This window comes from Nannobrachium achirus (genome assembly GCF_963921795.1).
Source record: "Nannobrachium achirus genome assembly, chromosome: 15".
In the NCBI taxonomy this organism is placed as follows: Eukaryota; Metazoa; Chordata; class Actinopteri; order Myctophiformes; family Myctophidae; genus Nannobrachium; species Nannobrachium achirus.
In genome coordinates this window covers 34,252,606-34,280,014 of record NC_137822.1, presented here as the reverse complement: position 1 = coordinate 34,280,014, position 27,409 = coordinate 34,252,606, and the positions used below count along the sequence as shown (strand labels likewise).

General features: G+C 43.5%; 2 protein-coding genes across 2 annotated transcripts in view; both read right to left on the bottom strand.

Annotated features, from left to right (window-relative positions):
* The window catches only part of plpp1a (phospholipid phosphatase 1a), a 247,506-nt gene that overhangs the window by 43,994 nt on the left and 176,103 nt on the right, over positions 1–27,409 (bottom strand). The window lies entirely within an intron of this gene.
* LOC308300092 (NADH dehydrogenase [ubiquinone] 1 beta subcomplex subunit 7-like) lies at positions 3,915–4,300 on the bottom strand (the record flags this gene model as incomplete). The annotated part of the gene is made up of 1 exon (XM_080743863.1): positions 3,915–4,300. The coding sequence occupies one exon, from the start codon at positions 4,298–4,300 to the stop codon at positions 3,932–3,934; it is 369 nt and encodes a 122-aa protein (XP_080599989.1). The 3' UTR covers positions 3,915–3,931.

Sequence of the window (27,409 nt, the reverse complement as noted above, 5' to 3'; positions counted from 1 at the left end):
ATCTTGGCACCTACATTACTCACTCCTCAAAATCTGCATGCTCACCCCCTCCTCCATAACCCTGCTCTGATTTATACTCCCTCATACGGTGGTGTCTCTGGGCAAAGAGAACAGATCTATAACCCCCCATGCCTGGCGCTGTAACGCTGCGTTGTGAGCTTGTAGGTCGACTAATTTTGGGAGATTGTTGGCAGCTTGCCCAGAGCTACTGTCTGTTTTATGACAGCTGCACTAGCTGTTGTTTCTCTGCATACTGAATACTGATACGTCTGGTGAGTGGTGACGTGATCTAAAGTCACTATAGGGGCTAGAACTGCAGATAAACTAGGGTTGCCACGGTATGAGGTTTTTAACACCGAAAATATAGTCCATGTCAACACCGGTAATATCGGTAACACCGTTTTCGACCACTAGGTGTCATTTTTAACAAACCCAGTTTGAAACTTCCAGTAGGCTAGTTATTAGTAGACTAACAATAGAATAAGAATAATCACCTGTTCTTATTTGACTTTTATTATTAATATGAGTAGGCCTACAAGAATAAGAATACAACGTTTTGAATAAGAGCACGAGCGAGCGAGTTTAAAATGCACCAGAGAGAGGAGCGGAGGAGAACGCTCCTTGGTGCGAGGACGGTCCCAATTCCGCTCCTGTTGGGGCCGCGAACCGCATTTTGCCAACATTTGACAACGTGAGCAGCACAGCAGAGAAGAAAGCACAAACAATTCTGCGCGTGTCACTGATCAGGATTTCACTTAAATGTCTGTCATCCCACACAAGTCCGTTTATAAAAACTTTGTGTCGGTTAAGTTATATAACCAGCCAGTCAACCAACGGATACGATTTGAAACAACTTTTGCAAGTAAGATGGATTTTTTGACTGAATGAACCAACCAACCACGCTCACCTCGAGTCGCTCCCATCTCTCCAAGCTGGTGATTTCCGTCTTTTACTGTCTGTTTAAAGTGCAAGGCGCTGTATAAATATGATTGACATAAAGCCTGAAACGCGCCATACCCCGACGATGCCCCCACGATTTAGAGAGAATGAACGTCTTTGAATGAATGTCTTTTAGGCGGTAGCCCCCAATTTGAAGTCAGTCGGGATACGTTTCGTGCGGGCTGTGTCTGGTGCGGGTTATGAAAAAAACCTGACCCCGCGCATTCACTACTGGGTGGACTCTGTGGAGTGCACGCTATGCGCTGCCTCTTTTCCACCAGCTGCATCTTTGATGCACTTAGAGCAGCGGAGACACGTTTGTATCCAACTAAATATTGATAACAAGCTCAACCATAGTAATTTACAATATATGGATGATAATGCAAACATTTTTTTCACGGTGTTATCGGTGGTCAGGTACCGTTACCGGTAAACGGAAACGGTACCGAAAACACCGGTAACACCGAGTACCGCGGCAACCCTAAGATAAACTGTCCGCTAAAACAATGGTTCTCAAAGTAGTGTCCAGGGACCCCCCAGGGTCCTTGAGGGGACTCCAGGGCGTCCCCAGCATCAAAATCAGTTTAAGAATATCTGGGGGAAAATGTGAAAAATGTTGAATATTTTCAGAAATATTATGTCTTTGTATCTTGGCACAAAATGGATGGGGTCTGTTGCCAAACATGTAATAATGTGGGGCTCCTTCACATGAAAAGGTGTGAGAAGAACCACTAAGCTAACAAACCTACGCCCACTCCTTTGAAAACTAATCCTGATACCTTCAAATTGTTTCCACACAGTTTTAGGCCCCCAGTTGAATGTCACCAGACGTGACGGAGATCAGAGATGTCTCATCGTCTGGCTACGTGAGACTAATATGAAAGGAAGGTCTGGTTTGTTTCAACACACGATGGCATAATTCCTCTTGTTTATAACCAGCAGGGGCCATGTATTGCAAAACCCGAGCTCTAATGTTTATGGGCTTATGGGGTTTATGAGGTTAATTTTAAGGTTAATGTTTTACGTGAAAGAAAATATGTTTCTGCTACAGGCAGAAAATCTAAAGTACAAAGAGACAGCAGTCAGATGAGATCATGTGATTACATTCAATTCTGAGCGTGAATTGAACTCTGAAAGTGTGCTGTGCATTTTTACACTCTCAGAGTTAACGCTCAGGACTTTCGCAATGTAAACCACTAACTGTAAACCCTCTAGACTTAGTAAACTGGACCTGAGTTAGCTCTGTACTTGAACCCTTACCAAAAATAGACGGTCTACACTTTCACAACGCATCGCAACTCGTAGAACACATCGTAACTTGTAGATCTGCTGTTTTTATTAGCTAATGTCCCCCCCAGAATATGGATGCTGCGGTTTAAGAGGATTTGGGATCAAAGGAAGATGGTGATGTTTCTCAGCAGCCCTGCAGTCAAATGTCAGGTCTTTCTCACATCCAGAAGGAACTCCAAAGGTCTCTTGAGGCGATTTGGAATTTGTCACACGGAATTGTTCCCTCTGCGCAGTCCAGGAAATTTGGTTTTCCCATTGGCATTGTTCCCACTCTCGCCCTCACGCGCGCGCGAACTCACTCACACGCACACTCACACTCACTTACACACGCACACACACTCATTGTGTCTCTCTCTCTCTCTCTGTGTCATTTTTACTGTCTCCTACCCCCCCCCCCCTCCCTGTTCAGAACATTATCCAGGTCTTTTCACCTCTCAAAGTCTTGACCAGAACCGGATGTTCTTCACAGCGACATGGCAGTTATCCTCAATGGTTTAAAACAAGACTGTATAACATGTCACATTATATTACTGTAGTAGGCAGAGCTACCTCTTAATTTACTGTCTGCCATACGGAATACTACACATCCTAGAAAACACACATACTGTTCATAGTAAACAGTAGCACATGTTTTGTAAAACCTACAGTACCTTGACTGTGTACTGTAATATTGCATAGTGCACTGCCCATGGCCACTACAGTATGACTTATGTCATGGAATTTAGTGAGTGATTGTCAATCTATGACGTAAAATGATTTGAGCTCACAATTCCTTCTGTATCCAGGGCCCCCCGGGGTCCTTGGGGGTGTCCCCAGCTAAATGATTGATGGTTAGGAACCAAATGGAGCCTTGCTGGTCTGTAACTCTGTAGAAATGGAACCAAATGGACCCGTAATTTGTACACTCTCAGATTTTATCATCTGACTAAGTGTCTGTATCTATGTGTATGTTGTTGAGGAGGATGGAAGACGCCTCTGGTGTGCCTCACGGGACTTCATTCCATTTCTGACAGCGTGCCTGCCTTGTTTTAAATGTTTTACTGTCATGTCAACCTAATACTAGTTGGTAGTGAGAACGTGCATCCACATTCTATAGTCAGTCACATCATGTGAGACTCTAGGGAACGCCAAAAAGCGATGCATCGGGGAGCCTGTCGCCTGGTTGAGTCACCATTATTATGAAAGGTGCCCATATGATCAATCACTCACATAAGTTTCAATGTACTGTATCAGTTAACATAGTTTAATATGGACGCTTAAGAGAACAGAATAAGGGCAAAAAAAGTGGTTCTCAATCATTTTTGAGCTCTGGACCACTAGCTTACCAGTTAAATAATTATTTTATTTTATTTAACACGTGTGTGAGGAGGAGTTGACGACTTGACGTTGAACTTCAGTGAAGTGAGGCGCAAGCTAAGGCCTGCGGGCTGCGGCCCCCCCAAAGGAAAAACAGACGATCATTCGATTTTCTTTTTCAAGTTCGAAGCCTGTGCCATCGAACGAACCTTCGAATATTTGTTTTTTTTAGGGTCAGCACTAATGGAGATCCCTCCTCTGAGTATCTGACATCACTGTGATGTCACAGTGATGTGTCAGCCTTTTATGCCCATATATGGAGATCCCTGCTCAACAGCATTGTTTATTTTGGACAGCAACAGGTATATACAGAGTGAAGAACAATAAGGGTAAGTTGTCAGCAAAATCACGCCGCCTCAGCCTGGGCCGCGAGTCTCTTCTTCCTCAGCTGGAGCCTTCGTTCCCTCTCATACTCCTTCATACGCATCACATAGTCCTGATGCTGGCAGTAGTCCCAGTCGTGTCGCTCATGCTTGCAGGCCAGGAAGTTGGGCCAGTTGTCCCTCTTACACTTCATGAGCTTGAGGAGATGGTGGGCGCAGTAGTCCCTCTGCTCCACTGGTAGCTGGGCCAGGTTCATCTGCTCCTGGGTTGCTACCATCACTCGCTCATTCCTGTCAGGGAAGCCGACCTGCGGCCCAAACTCAAATGTCTTCTTTACGTCTGGCTCAGTGTCCGTCTCGGTGATATATCGTTTAACGAGATGAGCCCCCATTTGGACAACAGGTTCGCAATGCACTACAAAGTCCAAATGTCTAAGTTATGTTTGCGGTTAGTATGTTATCTGCCATTTGGTCACCTCCACAGGCCCCCTTAAGCTACACCCCTGCTCAGAGTATCTGACATCACTGTGACGTCACCTGTGATGTCACAGTAATGTGTCAGGGGAACCTCAGTGTCAGGCGTTAAAGACAGACAGACAGACAGACAGACACCAATTTACACCAACTTACACCAATTACACTTCCAAATACTTGCAATGTATGTCTGCTGATTCAAGCTAATATGTCAATGTATTGCTATTGTATTATTGTATCCCGGCTATGGGGGTTTTACTTAAAGTTCAATGATTTTGCTTAGCAAGCATGCGTGTACAAAATTCAGGGAACATCTCCGAACGCGGAGCCCTTTAACGCCAAGTTTAACTGTATTCCATTTGTTGTAGTAAATGGCTATAATCTACATTGATGTGAGTGTTCCTGACTACAACGAGGCTCAACATTAGAGGAAGAGGTGCCCCAGGGCAGGCAGACCTGTTTGTCATGCCAGTTTGATGGATGGCTCTGCTGGGCCACCGCTGGCCTGGGCCGGAGTTAGAAGGGCTGGGGGGTCGTTGGGTCTGGTCAAGCCTGGTGCACACATGCAGAAGTGCTTTGGCTACACACGTGCACACAACACACACAAACACACACGGACACGCACACGCACGCACGCACACACGCACGCACACACACACAGAGGCAGACATGGACGATCTCAGGCTTTCAGCACATAGCATAATTGAGAGCCCTCGAGGTCTGTGTGTGTGTGTGTGTGTGTGTGTGTGTGTGTGTGTGTGTGTGTGTGTGTGTGTGTGTGTGTGTGTGTGTGTGTGCGTGCGTGCGTGTGTGTGTCCGTGTGTGCGGGGAAACGTGCGTGAATACTGTACGTGCATTTGTGTGTGTGTGTGTGCACAGCACTCGCGTGCATGTGTACTTCCCATGTTGTTTCTTCTGGTCTGGGTGTTGATAGGGGGTTTGGTACGCGGGGAAAAAACAAGGAAATGGTTCCAGACAGCCCCCCCTCAACACCGCTTTGCAAACATGTTGCTTTGAGAACATAGAAGCTACAAGCCACAGAGAGAGTATTCTTCATGACAGAAAACCGGACACTCTGTTTTCACTGACAAGCATTACAGGGGCTGTAAGGGATAGTTCTTTGGTTAAAACAAAAAGGATTGTGTTAAAAGGTTACAGCTCTGATCCAAACGTAAACCCAGCCTGCGACAGATGTGGTCAAGCTCCAGCAACGTTGGCTCATATGTTCTGGCACTGTACAAAATTAACACCATATTGGCAAAATATATTCAAATCACTATCAGACATACTTGAGAAGCCTTTTGACCCGGATCCACTAACGGCTATTTTGGGGGTTAAAGGGCCCAATGTTAAACTGACTAGTGCACAATATAACATGGTGTCGTTTGTGACTATATTGGCTCGCAGGCTGATACTGTTAAATTGGAAACAAGTGTATGTACCGACACATACTGCTCTTATGAAAGATGTTATGCATTATCTGCAATTAGAAAAAATAAAGTTCGAATTGAGAGGGAGTGAAGACAAATTCTATAAGAATTGGCAACCTTTCATCAGCCACTTTAATAAAAGTAAGCTGACCCCCCCAACATAATAATCATTGAAAATAATAATAATCAAAATCTATGTGGAAAGGATGGAGAAGAATGAGAAAGACAAAAAGGACTAGAGTATTTCCATTTTTTTTAATTTTATTATTCCATATCCCTTTGTTTCATTTTATAAGTGAAATACATCCGTGGCGTGTATAACACGCCTAAGACCACTATCGATTAAAGAAACAGAGGGAATAACAGAAAGGGCACGATCCGTGTTGGAGGACTGAGAGTAAGAGTGTCTTATTTACTGTTCTGTTTTTTGTTTTGTCGTTTGCTATGTTGTTTGTCACTGTTTGTTTGTTTCTGTTTTTCTTTCATGTTATATTTGTACTTATATTATTATTTAATATTACTACTTATATTACTCATTGTACCATATCGCTGCCTTTTTTATATTCTGTTGTTTATAACTGTGAAATTATTCCTTGGTATGCCCAAAACTCAAATAAAAATAGTATAAAAAAAAAAAAGGTTACAGCTCTGGGGTGACCCGAATGGTTAGGCTGCAAACCACAAACATGGGCTCTATTAGCCTGAAAGCAAGTCAGTCCCCGGTTAGACTGCATATCACTCTCAGAACCCCTAAAACATTATATATATTATACATAATGTTATATATATATATATATATATATATATATAGAGGTTGAAGCTCTAGTACAGGGGTCTTCAACAGGGGGTCCAGGACCCCTGGGGGTCCTCAGAGTTACCACAGGTGGTTCTCCAAATCTTGTGGGATGTGTGATTTTTTTCCCTTTTTTATATTAACCACTTGAACCCTGGGCGTATATTCTGAGAACTTTAGCCAAAGATAGCAGATCTACGAGCTTGTATCAGCTTGTATCAGCTTGTAGATCAGCTATTTTCGGAGGTTTGGTGTAGAGGGGGAAAAAGAGCAGACTAAGTACAGAGTGAAAGGTAAAGTTTATTAAGTATTAACCATTCAAGTGGTTAAATATCTGAAAAAACAAATTGACATGAATCCAAAATACACTGATGATTGTGCTGTCAAACAATGAAACTATATGGAATCTATGATAAGGTTGTGGGGGTCCCTACTTCATCTCTCTCTCAACTAAGGGGTCCTTGGCCTGAAAACGTTGAAACCCCTGCTCTAGTAATCACTGTTATAATGTAAGTAACAGGGTTATCCCCATCTCTTCAGCTATTAGCATACAGTATTTTCTGTATATAGCAAAAAGAAAATACATTGTGTGGTGGGACACCAGTTTCATCCAATCAGCTTTAAAGGAGCTATAGTCAACTTTTTCTTGAAATACGGATGCTAAAATAAAAATAATGTTTCGAAAATATTTTAGAAAAAAATAAGCTTCATATATGTGTTTCTTTTTGTGCCTATCCCGAACAAGTTCGGGATTTTTTCAATCCAATACAATGTTTTCTTTTGCTATTTTACTTACCCTGAGCTGCTTGTAGAGATGTGGGTGGTCCTGGCTTGTCCTACGCTTTCCAACAAGTGATTCTAGATGGTCCGACGATTTATTCCATTGAAAATGGTTTAGAATAAAGTTTAGAGCCCCCCCAAAAAAACTCAATCTATACTGTCGGCGCGACGTATTCCGGGGTGCCTATCCCGATCTAGTCCAGGATATTTAATAAAATGAATTAATTAATCGGAGGCCTCAACGAAGCCCCGGTCTAATTTTCCATCCATGCCCTGGGCCGCGATTCTGTTTACATCGGCCCGTAATCGGGCAACGTCGCCGCCCCGCGCCACCGACTCCAATACAAACTCACATCTTTAGAGACCTTTTTCTCTGAACTGTGTTCCCAGGGCAGCGACAAAGTTTTTTTGCGGCTAAAATAGCTTCAGATCGGGCTTCTAAAAAATAAAGAAGCTAATAGCTAACTGTTAGCTAACTTCCTCCGGTCTTCCTTCATGACAGTGTTTGCAGTGAAATCCCAAGCCACTGCTGCCTGTGTAGACGGAAGTTAGAGCGAAGGCCTATGCAGAAATATCTGGCACTCTAGCGGCACCTTGTGGCCCCTGGCATTAAATCGGTTAAAAAATTACCACAAAAAGCGTAAAATAATGATAAAATAATAATTTTGGACATTGTCAGACCGACACTTTGTTTACATTCTAGTCTATAGACTAGGATGTAAACAAAGTGTCGGCCCTACAATGAAAAAGTTGACTATAGCTCCTTTAATATTAGAGTGGTGATTCCATCTTGGAAGAGTGGTAGAATGCAGCCAGACAGACCCCAGGTTTGAATCTCGGGTTGAACATGAAACTTAAGACTTGCAGCTAAACATATGCAGTGGTGGAAAAAGCACTAAAATGTTTTACTCAAGTAAAAGTATCGATACTGCTGTATAGAAATACTCTGTTGCAAGTAAAAGTCTGGAATTCTAAATGTATTTGAGTAAAAGTACCAAAGGTATTGGCATCAATCAATACTTAGCACCAAAATCTTTGGAAATGTTTGAAAAAGCAGATCTACAAGCTCACGACATGTTGCAACGTAGCGCATTGTGAGCTTATAGATTTGGTGTAGAGAAAAAAAAAAGAGTGTGCCAAGTACAGTTGCATGCAAGCAAGTCCATTTGACTAAGTGTACTAAGTGCGTTAGGTCGTTGTCGGGTGGAAACCTTGTATGCCCAAAACCGTTCGTTTTGTATTTATCGTTTAAAAAATGATATAAACTTGTGAAAATAGCAGATCTACAAGCACACAACGCCTTGCGTCGTGAGGCGTTGTGCTTGTAGATCGGCTATTCTCACTAGTATTGTGCAACAGTCTTATATGACGAACCAGGGCTTTCATTTACGAAAGAACGTGCAAATCTGAAACTTGGGGAGATACGAGGTTTCTGCTGGACAGAGACAATTTTAAGTGGTTAATGTAAAGGAGCCCCAAACAGTTAGGGCCCTGTGGCTTATGTGAACTCTACTTAACCCACGCACTATCACGTCTGCTGTACGTGTTGTTGTGTTAGGCTGGTGATAGCGTAATCTACTACTCCCACCGCAAATTCTCCTAAATGAACCTCCCCGATGACCCTCTATCGCCTCCCACAGCTGCTTTCCTCTCCCATCTTCACCTCCCCTCCACTCCCCCCCCCCCCCCCCGTCTGACCCCCCTCCCCCCTGCTCCTCCCTGTCTGAAGTTTTGCAATTACTCTGATTTTTTTTATTTTTTACTTGAGTAAAAGTAGCGCTACAATATTAAAGGAGTAAAAGTACAAAGGTATTGGCATCAAGTATGCATGTGAAATCATCATCATACCATCATCAAGTTATGTGGGAACGCCTACTGAGTGGCAAAAAACTACTTCCTGGCCTTGACAGCCCATACTGTACATCCAAACAGAAAGGTCCTATCTGATCTGATGCATTAAACAACGTTAAACTCACTTTGCCACTCTCTTTGCCACTCGATTTGCAATTCACTTTATGCATGCGCATACCCTCTATAAACGGTATATACTTACTAAAGTAAGAGTACAAACATCTTTTTTAGAAAATAGCAGATATACAAGCTCGAGCTTGTAGATCGTCTGTTTTCAAATATCCGAAGTATAAAATAGGTTTTCAAAATAATAATCTGCGGAAACGAAAGCTGTCAAACCAAGTCAAAAATACAACATTCGCCTCTCAGATGTAGTGGAGGAGCAGCATGATAAAGTACTGAAAAACAGAAACACACGACTAAAGTAAAAGTACCGTCCTATAGTACTTGAGTAAATGTACATTAATCACTTTCCCACCACCAGCCGGTCTGTGATGCCTCTCAACAACTGTGCAGCGCCAGCGTGGTCACATGACCGAGAAATACCTCACACCGCTCATAATCTGCGTCCATAGCTATGTGCGCTGCAGGGACATGCTGGGCCCCTGATTCAGCCCGGGAAAAAGAGTTGGAGAGGCCCTCATTGCGCGCTATAGAGAGAGATCTCTATCTATAGCGCTGCTGCTACTCAAAGATTTGCCATTTTGCCATGACAAGTGACAAGCCATTGGGCCAATTACATGAGTTATATTTTGTCGTTGTCAGGTGGAAACCGTGTGTGTCCAAAACCGTTTGTTTTGTATTTATCATTTTAAAATTGATTTAAACTAGTGAAAACAGCCGATCTACAATTGTGTGCTTGTAGATCTGCTGTTTTCACTACTTTTGTGCGACGGCCTTGTATGATGAAGCAGGGCTTTGCTTTGCGAAAAAAATGTATACATTTGAAACTTGGAGATACGAGGTTTCTGCCCGACAGTGACGATTTACTTTGTTGGCCACCCAGCCCCCAAAATGGAACGAAGGCGATATTTTATTTCTATTTTTTCCCTAATGGCTGGCATGGACTGGCCGGGAATGAACCGGCCGTTCGGGAGTTGTCACGCTTTTCCCAATGGCCAGCATGTCCCTGCTAAACGCTCATAATCTGCGTCCACAGCTATGTGCGCTGGTATACGCCAGCTGGGAGGGATGGTCGTGCTAAACGACGGACTGACGCCATACTCCAAATTCCATTCTAGAATTGTGATCCTACCAGAGAGGCTTGACATGCATTCATTCTTTTGGCGACTGCAATAAAATACCCTATGATGTGGCCGGGTGGTCTGGGTGGTCTCTCGAGGACAGTGTCTGTGGTCTTGTTGATGATGTGCTGCATTTCAAAGGTGGTGAAACTGTCCAATAATTATGGTTAACGATTGCACCACATAATGCTGCTGAGAACATGACAACATGACAATGAACATAAAGAACCGGCGTGCCTCCGATATGTTTATGTTTGAACCTGGGGCATGCCGTGTGTGTGTGTGTGTGTGTGTGTGTGTGTGTGTGTGTGTGTGTGCGTGTGTGTGTGTGTGTGTGTGTGTGTGTGTGTGTGTGTGTGTGTGTGTGTGTGTGTGTGTGTGTGTGTGAGTGTGTGCGTGTGTGTGAGTGCGTTTGTGTGATGACCATTGGGGTCGAGGTCACAAGGTCATAAGGTCACATGGTCTTGAGGAGAGGCCTGTTATTTAGAACACTTTTATGAGGGACTTTGGTTTCTCTCCGCTTTCTGTTACATTATATAGGGTCATTATTACACCATGTGTGTGTGTGTGTGTGTGTGTGTGTGTGTGTGTGTGTGTGTGTGTGTGTGTGTGTGTGTGTGTGTGTGTGTGTGTGTGTGTAAAGACTGACACACAAGACACTTTCTGAAAGCCTAGCCTTTCAACAATCAAAGGAGGAGACCGTGCCATTAAGAACTTTTTTTTCCTCAAATGGCTAAGTAATTGCCTACATTTAACCGAGAGACCTGATGTTTGTGTTATGATTCGACGTTAAAGGTATATTCAGTGATTGTATTTCATTCAAATTAAGATATAATTGGTACATTTTCCATTTATTCTCCTCACTAGAATGTGTGGTGACCAAGGACTTCCACCATGGCCCATGTTACGAGCATAGCTAGATTCGGGTTTCAGAGGTGGCCAGCCAGTCCTCGACCAATCAGGGTAGAGTATGGCTGTAGTTATGTTATGATGTTTAGTTATGATGGTCAAAATAAAAGTTTTGAGAACCACAGTCGCTCTGAATTAAGAACGTCTGCTAAATGCCTAGATTGTAAACTACTGAACTCATAAAATGCAACAGTCTCGTAGTAAATCAGTATCATACATATCCTGAAGCTGGAGACGTAGGCCTAGCGATATTCAGTGATTGGGTCTAATGATCAAAACGAGAACATTATAATGGTGTAAAAAATCTATAAAAACTAAACATTTCCAAGCTGTAAGGCCAGTAAGGAACAAGATAACCTCCAGCCACTTTCATTATCATTATCACCTTTAAGGTACATGCCTATGGAAAAAAAATATGTTCTTTATTATTCCATGATTTAATTGATGAATTGGTTAGGGGTATTATTTTCATAGTTGTACTAACAAACCCAACATCAGGGTAGCCTGCATTGTCTAAGTACAAATAAATACAAATCTTTTATATAATCAACAATCAGGCAATCATGAACTTCCTGTTTATCTACTCAGGCTTATTTATTTGAAGGTGTGGCAGCAAATGAAAGAGAACGAGGTTACATTGTTGAGGCAAAAGTATTGCCGGGTCACTCCGTCACACACAGGGGTCACTCACGTGGGTGTGTGTGTGTGTGTGTATACTCTACTCCAGACAGAGTTCATTTGCTTTGCACAGCCCTTTGTGACTAAGCGTTCATCATCTGATGTCATAACATACACAGTTTTCACATGGTCTTCTTCTTGATCTGCATGCTCCACAAACGTCAGAGGACAGATAGCGACCGCTTATGAGATTTTCTTTTCTGAAGTAAAGGAAGGACCGACCATCCTGCTGTTTGATCATTATGGTGCATTGCACAGCAACTATCTTTCTGTGGGAATTTACTGGAGAATCTTTTGCACCACACTTCCAGTTAACAGCAGACATACAAGCTCACGTCGTGTCGCAGACGCAACCGTTGTGAGCTTGTAGATCACACTCGGCTGCGGCGCCAGAAGCTCCGTGCAACTTCTGCGCAATGCACGATGGGATGTTGGAAAGTTGTGGATAGAGATGACAAGAAGTGCACTCTGTCGAGGTGCCAACCTGCGCCCTGCACACAAGTAGGCCATGTATCAAAAAGAGACAAAGGAAATATATATATACTGCCAATGCCAATGACATCACCACTGGCATCACCAGGAATACTGGTCCCTCATTGCCTGTTAATGATGACGTTGCCAGATATGCTGGTCCCTGATTGGACTACGTTCTTAAATAAGAGAGGACACCGACATTCATACCCTGACATACGGTACATACATACCCAGCCGATCGCAGTACTTGCGCGCTCTGCTTGCGCAAGTAACAAGTGTACGCTAAAGACCCATGGTGATGACCAGGAGAGAGATGAGAATGAATCTGTGTCATCATCAGAAATTCGTTACAAGTGATAATCCGATAATGTTTAATACATGTAAATGCTACAGACAGAATGGAATGAAACAAAGAAATGTTGGTGTCTGTGACTTTGCTGTTTTAGAGGCTGAGGGCTATGAATATGAATTATTCTGCACAAGTGTCCTTTATGCTGTTCCTGGAAACATCGCTTCTGCTTAGCCCTTAACAATCGAGAAGCGTGACTTCCTGTCACAATGGAAACTAACTAACGTTCACTTTCTTGACAGGAAATGATATCATATTGATATATATAAGACATGCATGCACATAATGCACAAGACTCTCTGCAGAGCAGGCATGTGCACAAAAAGACATCAAAGGGGGCTTGAGCCCCTTTTATCCGTCTGTAAAAAGTGCCCTCTCCAGACCATGAATGCAGTTTTTACTATGGTGAAAGAAATGCAAATGCCCCTCTTTCCATGCCATACCTGAAGGCAGCATTCAAGAGAATTGCCTTGTCCAAACTCTCCTGAACTTCAATGCAGCATCTTATGTTGAAACAATTGCCCTCTCTGTGTAGAAATCCATGCCGTACCATACGCCACATCTCCAGTATTGACTTAATTGATTATGCTTAGTTCAGTTTCATATCAAGCACTGAAAATAGCTGACCTCCAAGCTGGAGGTCTGCTATTTTCAATGTTTTCAATAGATTTTAGCCCCTGCCTCTCTATAACATTCTCTGCACATCGCTGGCGCAGAGCCAGCTAAAATCAGAGGTACAGGAAACATGACCATGACAGAAACTGTACCAGCTTCACAAAAACTGCCTGTGCATTAATTTCTCACCCAAACTGTCACTCTGTCAGACAAGAACGACAGAGCCATCACACATCTAACACTCACAATACAAATGACACTGATCACCCCATCAGGCTTGATTTATTCATATTTATACATCACGTCACTTCACATTACTGCCATCAAGTCAAGACATAGTATGGTATAGAACCTGAGATGGGAAAGGAAATCACTGTAGCAGGAGTTATGTCTGTCCACTCTGTCATATTAAACCATATATACTTTGTTGACAGGTGTCCCTCAGGAGTCCATGGGAATTTCCCCCTGAAAAGCTACCATCTCACAACATGTACGTTAGCTTATAGATGGGCTATTTTCACTGAATGTTCACCCACCCCAGAATAGGGACGTTAGGGTTCATGTGGTTAAACAAACTGCTGAGGTATGGATCTATTATGTGGATGATACGCATTGCTTTACATGTATGTTCACTATGTTGCTGTGTTGTATTGTATGCTGCAACCGTGTTCCTGTGTTGAAAAGGCTATGAAAACAAATCTCCCTCTGGGACAATAAAGTCTAATATTAATATAGTGACCGTCAAAATATGTCCTTAAAAATAGTTCAGCAATATTACTATAGTTACAATACAACAATGGAGTTCAGTTCAGGTTGAATATCTGAACAAAAGGGGTTGCTCAATGCACATATCTGCCTGGCGCCTGGCCAGCTGGCCTACACAGCACTGTGTAATGTTTTCCCACTGCATAGCATAGTATCGTCTATACTATAGATACCATCCTTTTGGCATTAACATTAGGCTAAAGTAGCTGATAAAAGTTAGAATGTGCATGATATGACGCAAGCACTTGCATGATGTAATTGCAGGATCGCATCGATAAGAATCTGTACCAGGTGTAGGCACATGTGATCGTGTGTTTTTCGACAACGTGGTGTTGTAATAATGGAGCGTAAGCTGCTTGACTACAGTAGTGGACAACAGGGCAAAGTGACAGAGAGGCTAAATAAATGTAACTGTTTTCTCTAACAGCACTGGAATAGCAGAGATTATACAATTGCATCTAGCAATATTAAATATTGTTCTTCTTCACAGCATGATGTACCAGGAGGGACAATGTCTGATGCAGTAGCTTCCCTAACTCTGGCTCCCTCTTTGTATTTGGTGGGCGTCGAAGCACGTGCGTCCCAGGTGCGTTATGTACTGTAGGCTTTAAGCATGCATGTCTGTCCCGTGTATGTGCAAATAAACTAATAGAAGCGGCAGTCTTTCTGTCTCTTTGTTTTGTTTGTATTGCAGGGCTTGTGCACACGTGCATAACATGTGTGCGCGGTGCAATCCCTGCAGTACCTAGCCCAAGTTCCTGCTATACACAGCCCCAATCCCTACATTTAGCCCCAATCTCTGCCATGCCCACTGAAGCCCCAATCCCTCATCATACCTAGCACTAATCTCTGACGTAACTACTGTAACCCCAATCCCTGCCGAACTATGAGCTTTGAGAACAATCACAAACTGATCACATATGAATTTTAAATGTGCTTTCATTCTAAAGTGAATGAGCAACTAGACAAAAAACTAAAGAAAAACAGAACGAAATCTCACAAGCCTTAATTAACTGATGATACATATAATTCTGTGAATTGAGTGACATACGGTAAGAGAACAGCACTCAAGTTTGAGCAACCGCTAAACGTATTTCCTTAACAACAATAGATTTGTTTTACTCCATATATTTTCTTGTTTGTGGGCAGGACGGAAACTTGTCCAGCTGCCACATCAGATAGGCACTGCCAGGCCATCACAGAAATATGTGCCCAGTGCTCCAGTACAGGGTAAACGTAACAACCTTATGGCTGAAAGGCTTCTAAACACAGATGTGTTGCCAACAGGAAATGTCTACTATTATGGTATAATATGAAAGTCTTCCTCTGAACGACATAACTCGTCCATTTTTTTGCAAAAAGTTATATTAACTAATGTTTCTGATTTGTTTTCTCAAGTGATGAATTGCCCTGTTAAGTAGTCAGTAGTGAGTATTTCAAGAGGCACTCCATGCATGTAATATTTTACTTTGGACACGGTTCTGTATCCATTGGCACAGCACAGAAGATGTTTTATTAGCAGCTACTAAGTATGGCCAAGCCAAGCATTTTCTCAATGAGAAAGGGTCACACAGTAGAACAGTATAATACCTTTGAGACCTAGCAGCTGTGCATACTGTACATGTAAGTTCTGGTGGGACATGGGAATCTGCTCTCTGCACTTCTTTACGGTCTATGGCAGGGTTCCCCAATAGGCGGCCCGCGGGCCATTTGCGGCCTGCGGGGGGCTACTGTCTGGCCCACACCAACCCCAGCTCTTACCATTAATGGTAAGAGCAGCAACAACACTAGTATATCGTTGTTGTCGGTGGAAATCTCGTATCTCCAAATTTGTACGTTCTTTCGCAAATCATACAAGGCCGTCGCACGAAAGTAGTGAAAACAGCAGATCTACAAGCACACAACGCCTCGCACCGCGAGGCGGTAGTGTGCTTGTAGATTGGCTGTTTTCACTAGTTTAAATCATTTTTAAAATGATAAATTCAAAACAAACGGTTTTGGACATACAAGATTTTCACCCGACAATGACGAAAACTGTCGCTGGAGTAGTGGGAACGCCACCGTCGCCCCCTGCAATGTTGTGGCCCTCGGCTTGGTACCCTAGACATAATTCGGCCCTTGGGGAAAACTAATTGGGGAACCCTGGTCTATTGGTTTGCCGCTCTGACATCACACTCTGACTTCACTGTGATGTCACACTAACAGAATCCCTTTTATGCTCATATACTGTATGGAGTTCCCTGATGTCATCAATATTAAGCCCATATCTAACAGGACTTCATATGGGAATGCCCATATATGGAGGCCACATCGGCCACATAGGCACATACCACACTAACAGAATCCATATATGACCAAGACAGATGGCCAAGACAGCCCAGATCTATGTGGCTGGTTCTACAGACAGCGATCTCCATGTATGGGCATAAAAGGGTATGATGTCATCATAGGACTTTCACATAACGAATAACTGAATAAGCATGGATATAGATATTTACAAGCATCAGGGGTGCGCACAGACCTTTGGGAAGGCAGGTGTCCCAATAATTTGGGCTATTGCCTGTTAGATTTATGTGCGTCGATGTGCAAGAATTGGCGTCACCAGTAGTCAGGAATGCTCACACATTCACACACCTAAATTCAACACAGGTTTAATTTTATTGGCTGCAGCATGCGATCACAGTGAGTGTAGTACTATAAGGTCAGCCTGCCATGCTTTTTAGCCTTTCACCTGTCTGCACAGGAAAGCAATTGACCTGGGGTTTCATGCCACTTTAACCACGTGAACCCTAGCATCCGGTGAAAATGGCAGATCTACGAGTGCTTTGTAAGCTTATCCACAGGTTTCCAGTGTCCCATCGTGTATTGCGCAGAAGGTGGACTGCAGTTCTGGCTCTCTATCAACAGGGGGTCCGGGCCGCTAGGGGGTCCTCAGGGGGTCCTCCAAATCTTTGTGTGATAGAACCCCTTTTTTATATTCACCACTTAAACCCTATGTGGGTCCATATTCAGAGAACTTTAGCCAAGAGATCTACAAGATCTACAAGCTCACAACGCCTCACGCTGCGAGGCGTTGTGAGCTTGTAGATCGGCTATTTTCGGCACAGAGGTTTGGTGTAAAGGGGAAAAAGAGCAGACTAAGTACAGAGTGAAAGGTCAAAGTTTATTAAGTATTGACTGTTCAAGTGGTTAAATGTCGGAAAACACAAATTGACATGAATCCAAAATACACTGACGATTGCGCTGTCAAACGATGAAACTATATAAAACATAATAAAGGTTGTGGGGGTCCCTGCTTCATCTCTCTCTCAACTAAGGGGTCCTTGGCCTGAAAACGTTGAAGACCCCTGCTCTACGTCTTAGACAAGCAGAGCCAAGTGTGACCGACGTAATAGTAATCCTGACCGTCATTGACAGTCCCAGAATACCTGGATGTGTCCCACAAATAATTCTACAGTAAATGCTACAGAAACAGGTGGATAGATTGTCTGTTTTTGTTATTTGAAGTAAATAGGGTTTACAGTAAGAGCTTAAATGAAGACAGAGGACTTTACTGTGCACTCTGGTTCTGGTGCTATGTTTCACTATGTCGCGTTCCTCTCTCTCTCTCTCTTGACAGACACTAGAGGATGACATTTTGATGAATTTTCACTCCTGTCCCGTCCCACTCCTGCAGAAAAAATCCTGTCCCATCCCAATCCTGGGCCAGAGTGGGGAAAAAAATCCCATCCTGTCCCACTCCTGTAAAATGGCTCCTGGTCCCATCCCGCTCCTGGTCAAAATCACTCCCGTTCACATCCCGCTCCCGAAAAAAAAAATTAAAAAATAATTGCGCAGATGTTTTTCTATTTTGATCCATATTATATTTGATATCATGTTTATTATTATATAATGTATAATTTTATAATGTTCGCAGTTCAAAGACCTCACTTTCCTGTGCAATTTATTTCTGCGATTTGATGAACTGGTCTGGGATGATTCCCGCTCCTGCCCACTCCTGTTGATTTTCATTCCTGTCCCGTCCCGATCCTGGCATTAATACAAATTTGACTCCTGTCCCACGGGAATCCCGCGGGACCCACGGGAACGGGAATAAAATGTCATCCTCTAACGGACACCTGCATGCGGCCTCCAGTTTGTGAGTGGGGGGAGAGGCGGTGTGCATGGTATCAGTCTCCTGACAGTGTTACAGTCCAGCCGGTAGCAACGCAATACAAGCCGTCAGGCAGTGAAAGAGGAATGCCTTTTTCTAAGCTCCAAAAAAGGACGGAGTGTGGAAGATACAGCACAGAGTACACAACTCCTGTGGAACATCTGGAGCATCTGCCCAGTGAATGCACTCTAGATGTAGATTTATAACACAGGGGAGGCGGTGTGTGTGTGTGTGTGTGTGTGTGTGTGTGTGTGTGTGTGTGTGCGTGCGTGCGTGCGTGCGTGCGTGCGTGTATGAGTGTGTGTGCACTGTGTGTGCGTGTGCGTGAAACATAACAAATGAGTATGTGAGAGGGCACACAGAGAGGAGATAAAGAGAGAGATAGAGTGAGGGAGGGAGAGAGAGAGAGGGAGCCAGGGAGGTAGAGCGAGATAGAGGGAGGGAGGGAGAGAGAGAGATAGAGAGAGGGAGGGAGCCAGGGAGGTAGAGAGAGAGATAGAGGGAGGGAGGTGGAGAGGGAGAGAGGTGGAGAGAAAGAGATATAGGGATAGAGGGGTGGCAAGAGAGGGGGGAAGGAGGGAAAGAAAGAGAAAGCGGGAGATGAAAAACGAGGGACCTTGACAAATCACAGTTAAAAATGTGTTGCATTCAACTGACTGAAACTCTAGAAAGATTTACCATAATACCATAATAGAGAGGCCATATAACTTGAGTAATGATAATGATGATGACATAAATGATGGGGTATTCTTTCTAAGCTGTGTCTCTGCACCATGATTTCAACCAAAGCACCAATGTCTGACGATTCAGTGTCCTTGGTCTCGCATCCTTCAAACAAATATTGAATTACTGGTCTAATCTAGTCAGCTGGCACATTGTTACCAAGGTTTATGGCCCTGCCGGGAGGGACTCAGGCTCTGATCTGAGACCAGAGTAACTGCACGAAAGATCCAAACCACGAGACACAAGTTAAAATGCTTCAAACATGGTGGGTGACTCTATGTCCATTTATATTGCCAAACCTGAACCTCTGTATCAAATAATAATGAAAATACTGTGCCATCTTATTATAGAAAGCAGGAGCAGGGCCAGATGTTGGGGCAGATGTTGTTACACCACAGTTACTTGCCTATCGAATTCAGTTACCTACTCGGATGTTGTGGTTCTATTGCATGCTCTCATATGCTCTTTACAACACAAGATTGCACACAACATTCATGTGTGTGTGACACTCACGTGTGACGCGCTCGCTAGATAGCGAGCGTGCGTGCATGTGGATCGAGCGAGGGTGCATGCATGTGCATCTCTCGCTGTCTTCACAGTTCACACAGCTCCTCCAACTGTTTATGTCAGCGGTTCTCAAACTATTTGCTCGCGAGACTCGCTACCCAAAGTGGGGTCACGGGAAGGTGCCGTTGGGGTCCTGTATTGGAGCCGACACTTTCACCTCAGTACTGTAGTACATCACAACAACGCAAGATTAGAAAAGACATTTGGACGCGTTATTTGAGCATGCAAACTCAGTGGACCTGAATCCAAGATCTTGAAACACCTCTACATCAAATAAGCGTTGGCTCAGAAGCCATGATGCTTGCTGTCACCCACATGGTCCCATAGCTCTTCTTCAAATGTGTGTGCTGCATGTAGTGTGACACGGAAAAATGCAGGGTCTCATCAAGTGTGTTCTGCATGTGAAAGCACAATCTCCCATGTCTGAATAGGATGCGTGGATAAACGGCTCCACAAATAAATCTCTAACATCTAGAAGGAAAACAAACACATGCGGTCCACAAGTACATAAGTCAAATCCAAAGTGTTCATTTAACTGCAATAGTGTGAAAATGGATCCTTTACAGATCCACTTGACTGTGTGGTCTGCACGCTATAGACACTGGATATGCAGGTTGATTGCATCCAGTGCACTTCTGCGCCTGTGTGCAGAAGAGAGAAAGAGAGTGTGTGCGTGCGTGCGTGTGTGTTTTGTGAGATGCAGTCATGCTTCCATAGTAGGTCCCGTTGCCCGAGTCTCACATGCGCGCTGATTGATTCCAGATGCTCCTCCTTCTCTGGACTTCCAAACCAAAACCACCTGTACGCCCATCATCTCCGTTAGGAATTTACTGAGCTTAAATGCCGCCACTACAATAACCACATGTGGGCCCCTGAGCTGAGCAGAGGTAGCTCCGATAGCACAACACAGGGTCTCCCCGGTAGGGTCTCCTTCCTACCAGCCAGCTCCTGGACCTGTATAACCCAGACCGAGTCACGCGCACACGCACACACACCCATACAAACGCACACACAGGGACGTGCATACAAACAAACGGTCAAGAGCGCATACACACACACATGAACTGTACACGCACAGGATAAATTGTAGATTAATCCACAAACATTTGCACTTCAGGATGTTTATTAGCCTCGCGGAAGGTCCTTGTTTCTGGTACATGTTGTACATTGTGTAGGTCGATTCTGATGAGTAATGGCCTTTTTTCTTTTTTCTGTGGTGTAAAGTGTATCACTTTGGAGTTATTGCGACCGTAGGTCCCAGTTTACACAGCTTGTCCGTATGTATACGTGTAACGCCTCCCTGTGGTTCCCCTGGTGTGTAGCAAAGACTGTGTAATTTTTTTTTCTGCCTCTTGGCCAGTTCCCACTCGTAAAAGAGACTCTGTCGCGATCTGCTTTTTTTTTCTACTGGTTAAATAAAGGTTAAATAAAAAATAAATTACGCACGCGTGTTAGAAAATGTACACATTACATTGTAATTTAACTATAAATTAACTAATTATTGAACTAGCAAATGAACTAGTGATTTAACTAGTGATTTGCCTATAGCCTATAGTTAACTAACGTGGTGGTTAACCAAATCCAACAATCATTCACAATGAAGAATGAACAGCCCGGTAGTAAACATCACTAAGAGCAGAATGGCTGCATGTACTACTGTATGAATGGCTCCATGTGTTGGATGTGTTGTCTGGTGGTCAATAGAACAAAACATCTATTAAGGAAACCCCGCTGACCTCGAGGGCAGCGGCTGTATTGATGGGGCGGAGGAGGGCAGCAGAGGCTAAGTAAGGAAACTTCACTTCCCAATGTGATAATGATGATGACCTGCTGATAATGGCAGCTTATCATCAATCCTGCACGCACGCACGTACTATGCACGCCGCACGAACACACACATACACACACACACGACACACACGCACGTGCACGCACGCTATCTCCAGCTGCATCTCTAACTCAATTCTCTAATGATGGTCACGAGCCCACGTCACATGTAAGCAAAGGAATCTGAGAGTTAGAAAGAGATGTGAACTGTTTACTTAAAGTCTCTCTGATTCCCTGTCGGGGATGTGTGTGTGTGTGTGTGTGTGTGTGTGTGTGTGTGTGTGTGTGTGTGTGTGCGTGCGTGTGTGCGTGCGTGCGTGCGTGCGTGCGTTGTGTCTGATGTTGTCTATGTCTCCCTCTCTCCTTCTGTCTGTCTGTCTCTCTCTCTCTCTCTCTCTCTCTATCTCTCTCTATCTCTCTGTCTGTCTCTGTCTCTCTCTCTCCTCTAACACAGTGGTTCTCAGCCTTTTCAGGCCCCCAAAATAATCATATTTGAACTGGGGACCCCCCCATCCTGATGAGCACTAAGAGTCAAGGTATTACATTTTGTATAGATCTACATGCTCACAAGTTACAACACCTCGCAACCCGAGGCATTGTGAGAAAGTAGATTGGCTATTTTCACAATTTCTGCCTTTAATATTTGACAATTTGGCCAATGTTTAATTTGTCATTTTAGAGGCATTAAAAAGTCCTTAAACCCCTCTACCTCTACACTTAAACTTTATGATTACTGTTGAGGGAGAAAACAATGTTTCACATTAAGTTAAGTTAATAATGTGGGGATCCCCCTGGGGGTCCTGACCAAATGTACACATGTTGAGAACCACTGCTCTAACAGAGATGTCTGCCGGTACTTTCCCTCTTTCACTGCATGGACTACAGGAACATGACCTGAAGTTAATTGATTCCCTACTGCTACTCCGGAGCTGAACCTGAGAGCTGCACGGCTGCACCGAGGGACCCCCAACACCAACATTCATATCCATTACTAATACAGTCAAATCCTCTGCTAATTCCACTCCGAGATGGCAAGCTCTCACACTTCAATTAACACAGAGGCTTTTTCTATGACTCACTCACTGGCCCATTAAGTTGGTGAACATCCAGTACTGTAGTACAAATCTAATAAGATTAAGGTCTAAAGCACTTGAGGTTTTAAATATAAATAGGAAATTCGGATTCCTGTCAATCAAGTGAAAATGGGTCTGTCTGCCATGGCTCATTGGGCTGTATTCCATAATTATGAATCAATGACATGGTGATTGTAAGAATAATATTAGGCTATTATTTCCCTACATCAGGGGTCTTCAACGTTTTCAGGTCAAGGACCCCTTACTTGAGAGAGAGATGAAGCAGGGAGTAGGGACCCCCACAACCTTTTCATAGATTCCATGTAGTTTCATTGTTTGACAGCACAATCATCAGTGTATTTTGGATTCACCTTTCACTCTGTACTTAGTCTGCTCTTTTTTCCCCTCTACACTAAACCTCTTTGACGAAAATAGCCGATCTCTCACAGAGGCATTGTGAGCTTGTAGAACTGCTATTTTTGTCTAAAGTTCTCAGAATAAGGACACTAGGGTTCAAGTAAGTAGTTAATATAAATAAGACAGACAAAAAGGTTTCTATCACACTAAGATTTGGAGGACCCCCTGTAGTAAGTCTGAGGACCCCCTAGGGGTCCCGGACCCCCTGTTGAAGACCCCTGCCCTACATCATTCAAACCAACAAAATGCTTCTGCAATTAGCCAAAACAAGTTTGCTGAGACACAACAAGATTTGGTTCATAGGGTTTTCAAGAAAGGCTGACACTATATGACTCACCATCATCATCATCTCAAAGTGCCACTCAAGCACCTGGCTCAGAATGGGAATACTGACATCTCTGCTTGCTACACTTCGTGGCACGATGGTGTGTGTCACTTACCACAATATCCGATCTACAAGCTCACAATGCTTTGCAGGGCTTGTAGAGCTGCTATTTTGGGACTGAGCTCCAAAGAACCAATGGCCCACATTCAGTAGGCTACTTGTGGCTACATAAAAACAATTAAATGTTTTGCGAGTTCTCATGGTCACAATAAAAAGCCATTTGGAACACTTACTTAGGGAACTTTAGAGTTGGTTTATGTGGACTATGCAAACACTTTTTAAAAAAAAGGTTGTGGGGTTCGTTTATAGGCTCCTCCAGTAATGTTTAAGTCGTCACATCATCTAATGGGTGCTTTTAGTTGCATAGTCATGAATTATGTACACTCTCTCTGATTATGTATAGGCTCTGGCGCGCCGCGCCGCGCCGTGCCGTGACGGTACGGTGCCAAGCTGTCCAAAGATGCGCGTCCACTTCACTTTTACTGTAACTTGCGCGCCGGTGTTGCGCGTCTAAAATATTCAATCTCCAAGCTCAGAGAACGCGGTCCCGTACACGGACCAAACGCGTTGTTGAGCTTGGATATCGGCTATTTTCGATGCGCAACAATCAAGTATAATAATTCAGATTGACAGTAAAAAAAAAAATGCCCACATCAGCTACTGTCTGCCGCTCAAGGGCGCGCTGTAATAATATTGTATGATGTAAAGCACATGTCCATTTAGACGTCACTTACCAACTGCTGTCAACGTTGTCACAGTGGAATGACTTCTCACGAGCTGCATGTTGAACAGAATCATCTTCTGGCGTCCTTCAGTATTCTGCTACGTCTTTACTATGATGATGATGATGACAGCTATAGTCAGAAACCTCCGGCGGTGAAATGATAATACAACAATAAAAAATAATATCTAAATGAGCGATGATGGCCGTGCGTAATGCATTTCCTGCTGTGATACAGCATCAACGTGAAGAAAGTCTGAATCGCTGATGTTAGGAAATACCAGCGGTGTCCCGGGGCGTCTTTATTCCATTGACCATTGCCTCTCTCCTCTCTGTTCAACTGAGCGGAGCAGCAAGCAGCAGACAGGACGAGGAGGAGGGGAGAGTTGTTAGAAGGGAGTTCTCTCAAGGCTAGCCTTGTACCATGGTGGGCAGAGCGAGCGTTTGCGGGCACTTGGAGCTTGCCAACCCGCATGGGAAAATCTTACCAGTGCAGAGAGTATAGGGATGGATGCCTGGAAACTCAAAACAAAATCAAACATTGAACTTTGGAGGAATCCAGAGACCAGAATATCCCCATCCCTGCTTCTAGTTTTACTTCACAGTTGAGAGTGATTCGCTCAACCTTTTTAATTTCAAAGAACCTCCAGTTTGATTGTATGCATGTGCCACAGTGACAGGCTAACAGAATGACAGGGCCCTGTTTGATATTAGTTTTAATTATCCTATAAATCCTCAGAGTTAATTTAACTCAAGAGCCATGCTGCCAAGTGATTTTTAGTTGGGATTGGGAACACCTTTAATGGACTCAGGGTTCCTCCCATGGGACCCCACAATGATTGGATGACTGATGGCTGCTGTAGATTGTGATGTTTTTACCATTCAGCAGTGGTGGAAAAAGTACTAAACGTTTTTACTTGAGTAAAAGTATCAATACCTCAGTGTAGAAATACTCTGTTACAAGTAAAAGTCCGGAATTCAAAATGTACTTGAGTAAAAGTACAAAAGTATTTGCATCAAACTATACTTAAAGTACCAAAGGTAAAAGTACAAAATGTTTGAAAATAGCAGATCTACAAGCTCACAACGTGTCGCGATGCGACACGTTGTGAGCTTGTAGATCAGCTATTCAAACAGCCTATAGGTATAAAATAGGGGTGGAGTATATGTTTTATAATATAATCACTATAATTTATATCTGCCAATTAACTACGGTAGTAACTATCCATCCATGATCCATCCATCCATCCATCTTCAACCGCTTATCCGGAATTGGTCGCGGGGGAAACAGTTCCAACTGAGACTTCAGAGTTCATTATCCTGAGCAACTTCCTCCACTCCCTATGGGAGTATACCGAGGCGTTCCCAGGCCAGTTTGGAGATAGTCTGCCATGGGGTCTCCTCCCAGTGGGACTCGGGAGGCATCCGTATTTTCCAAGTGTAGCAGCAGCGGTTCTACTCCAAGTCTCTCTCGGGTGACTGAACTTCTTTTTTTGAAGATTGCTTGGTAGACAGAGAGCTTTGCCTTCCGGCTCAACTTTTTTCTTCACAACAGTGCGATTTAGCGACTGCAAAATCGCTCCTGCTGCTCCGATTCTTCGGCTGATCTCCTTCTCCGTCTTCCCCTTTCTCTCATTCGTGAACAAGACCCCGAGATACTTAAACTCCTTCACCTGGGGTAAAGCCTCCACTACATCTTACTTCTAATACTTTACTTTACTTCTACTCCACTACTAGTGGAGTAGAAGTAAAAGTATTGGAAATTGGACTTAAGTAAGTACATAAGTAAATCTAGTTACTTTACACCACTGCTATTCAGAAAATATTTCTCCAATTTCCATGTCACCTGGATAACACAAAGGTCCAAGAAATGTTAATCTCCTCTCCTTCGTTACTGTATAAGAATAATCTTAACAGTAAATGGTGCATTTATATAGCTTTTCCAAAGCGCTTTGCCTAGATTGTGCATTACAGTCACCCATTCAAACACACACATTTGTACACCGATGGCAGAGGAAACCATACAATGCACCAACCTGCACATCGGGAGCAACTAGGGGTTCAGAGTCTTGCTCAAGGACACTTCCACACTAACTCTGCGGGAGCTCGGAATCAAACTGGCCGCTCTCTTCAAATTAAATGAAAAATAAAAGCACTCCAGCAGAGTTTATGTAATGAACTTCTTCCATTAGTTTCCCTTTGCAAGAGTATTTTAGGCTAAAACCTCAAGCCGGCCTTTACATTTACAACCACCCTTTGCCGTCACTTATTAAAACAAAAAACTAAACCATCCCTGCAAGCCAAATGACGTCATGATGACGTTATGATAACGTCCTCCAGTGATGTTCAGAACTAGATCTTGACGTCATTACCAGGACGTCATATGGACTATAGGATTATTGTTATTGCTTGTAATGTAAGTTGAAATATGAGCATGTAAGGTTATATTCTGGGACATACTGTATCTGACTAGTTATGATATTTATCTGGCCTCGATTGGACCCTCTCTGATTAATCCAGGATGTCCGTTTTTGTGGGCAGAATTTATGTTGGTTGAAATCAGGTGATATTCTAGGTCAGATCTGACTTGTCATGGTTTGACTTGATCTGGCCCCAATCGAGACGTCACTGATTGGTCCAGGTCCTGACCGTGCTTGCTGGGATAAGCTCCAAGCCTCAATAACAGTTGTAACGGTGAAACAACACGGTGGGGTTTAGAGCTCCTGCTCTCTAAGGTGTTGAGTTGTAAACAGCACTCAGCTGCTGGCTTAGGAAGATATGGCAAGCATGCCTAGTATGGCTTACACTCCCCCTTCAGCACGCACAATATGTATGCACACACACATGGACAGAAACAAATACACTCTAACTCAGGGGTCTTCAATATTTTCAGGCCAAGGACCCTTTAGTTGAGAGAGAGATGAAGCAGGGACCCCCACAACCTTATCATGGATTCTATAGTGTCATTGCTTGACAGCACAATCATCAGTGTATTTTGGACTCATGTCAATTTGTGTTTTCAGATATTTAACCACTTGAACCGTCAATACTTAAAAGACTTTCTGCTCTTTTTCCCCTACTACACCAAACCTCTTTGCCGAAAACAGCCGATCTATAAGCTCACAACGCCTTGCGCTGCATTGTGAGCTTGCAGATCGGCTATTTTTTACTAAAGTTCTCCAATATGGACACTAGTGTTCAAGTGGTTAATATGAAAAAGAAGAAAAAGGTTTCTATCACATAAAGATTTGGAGGCCCCCCTTAGTAACTCTG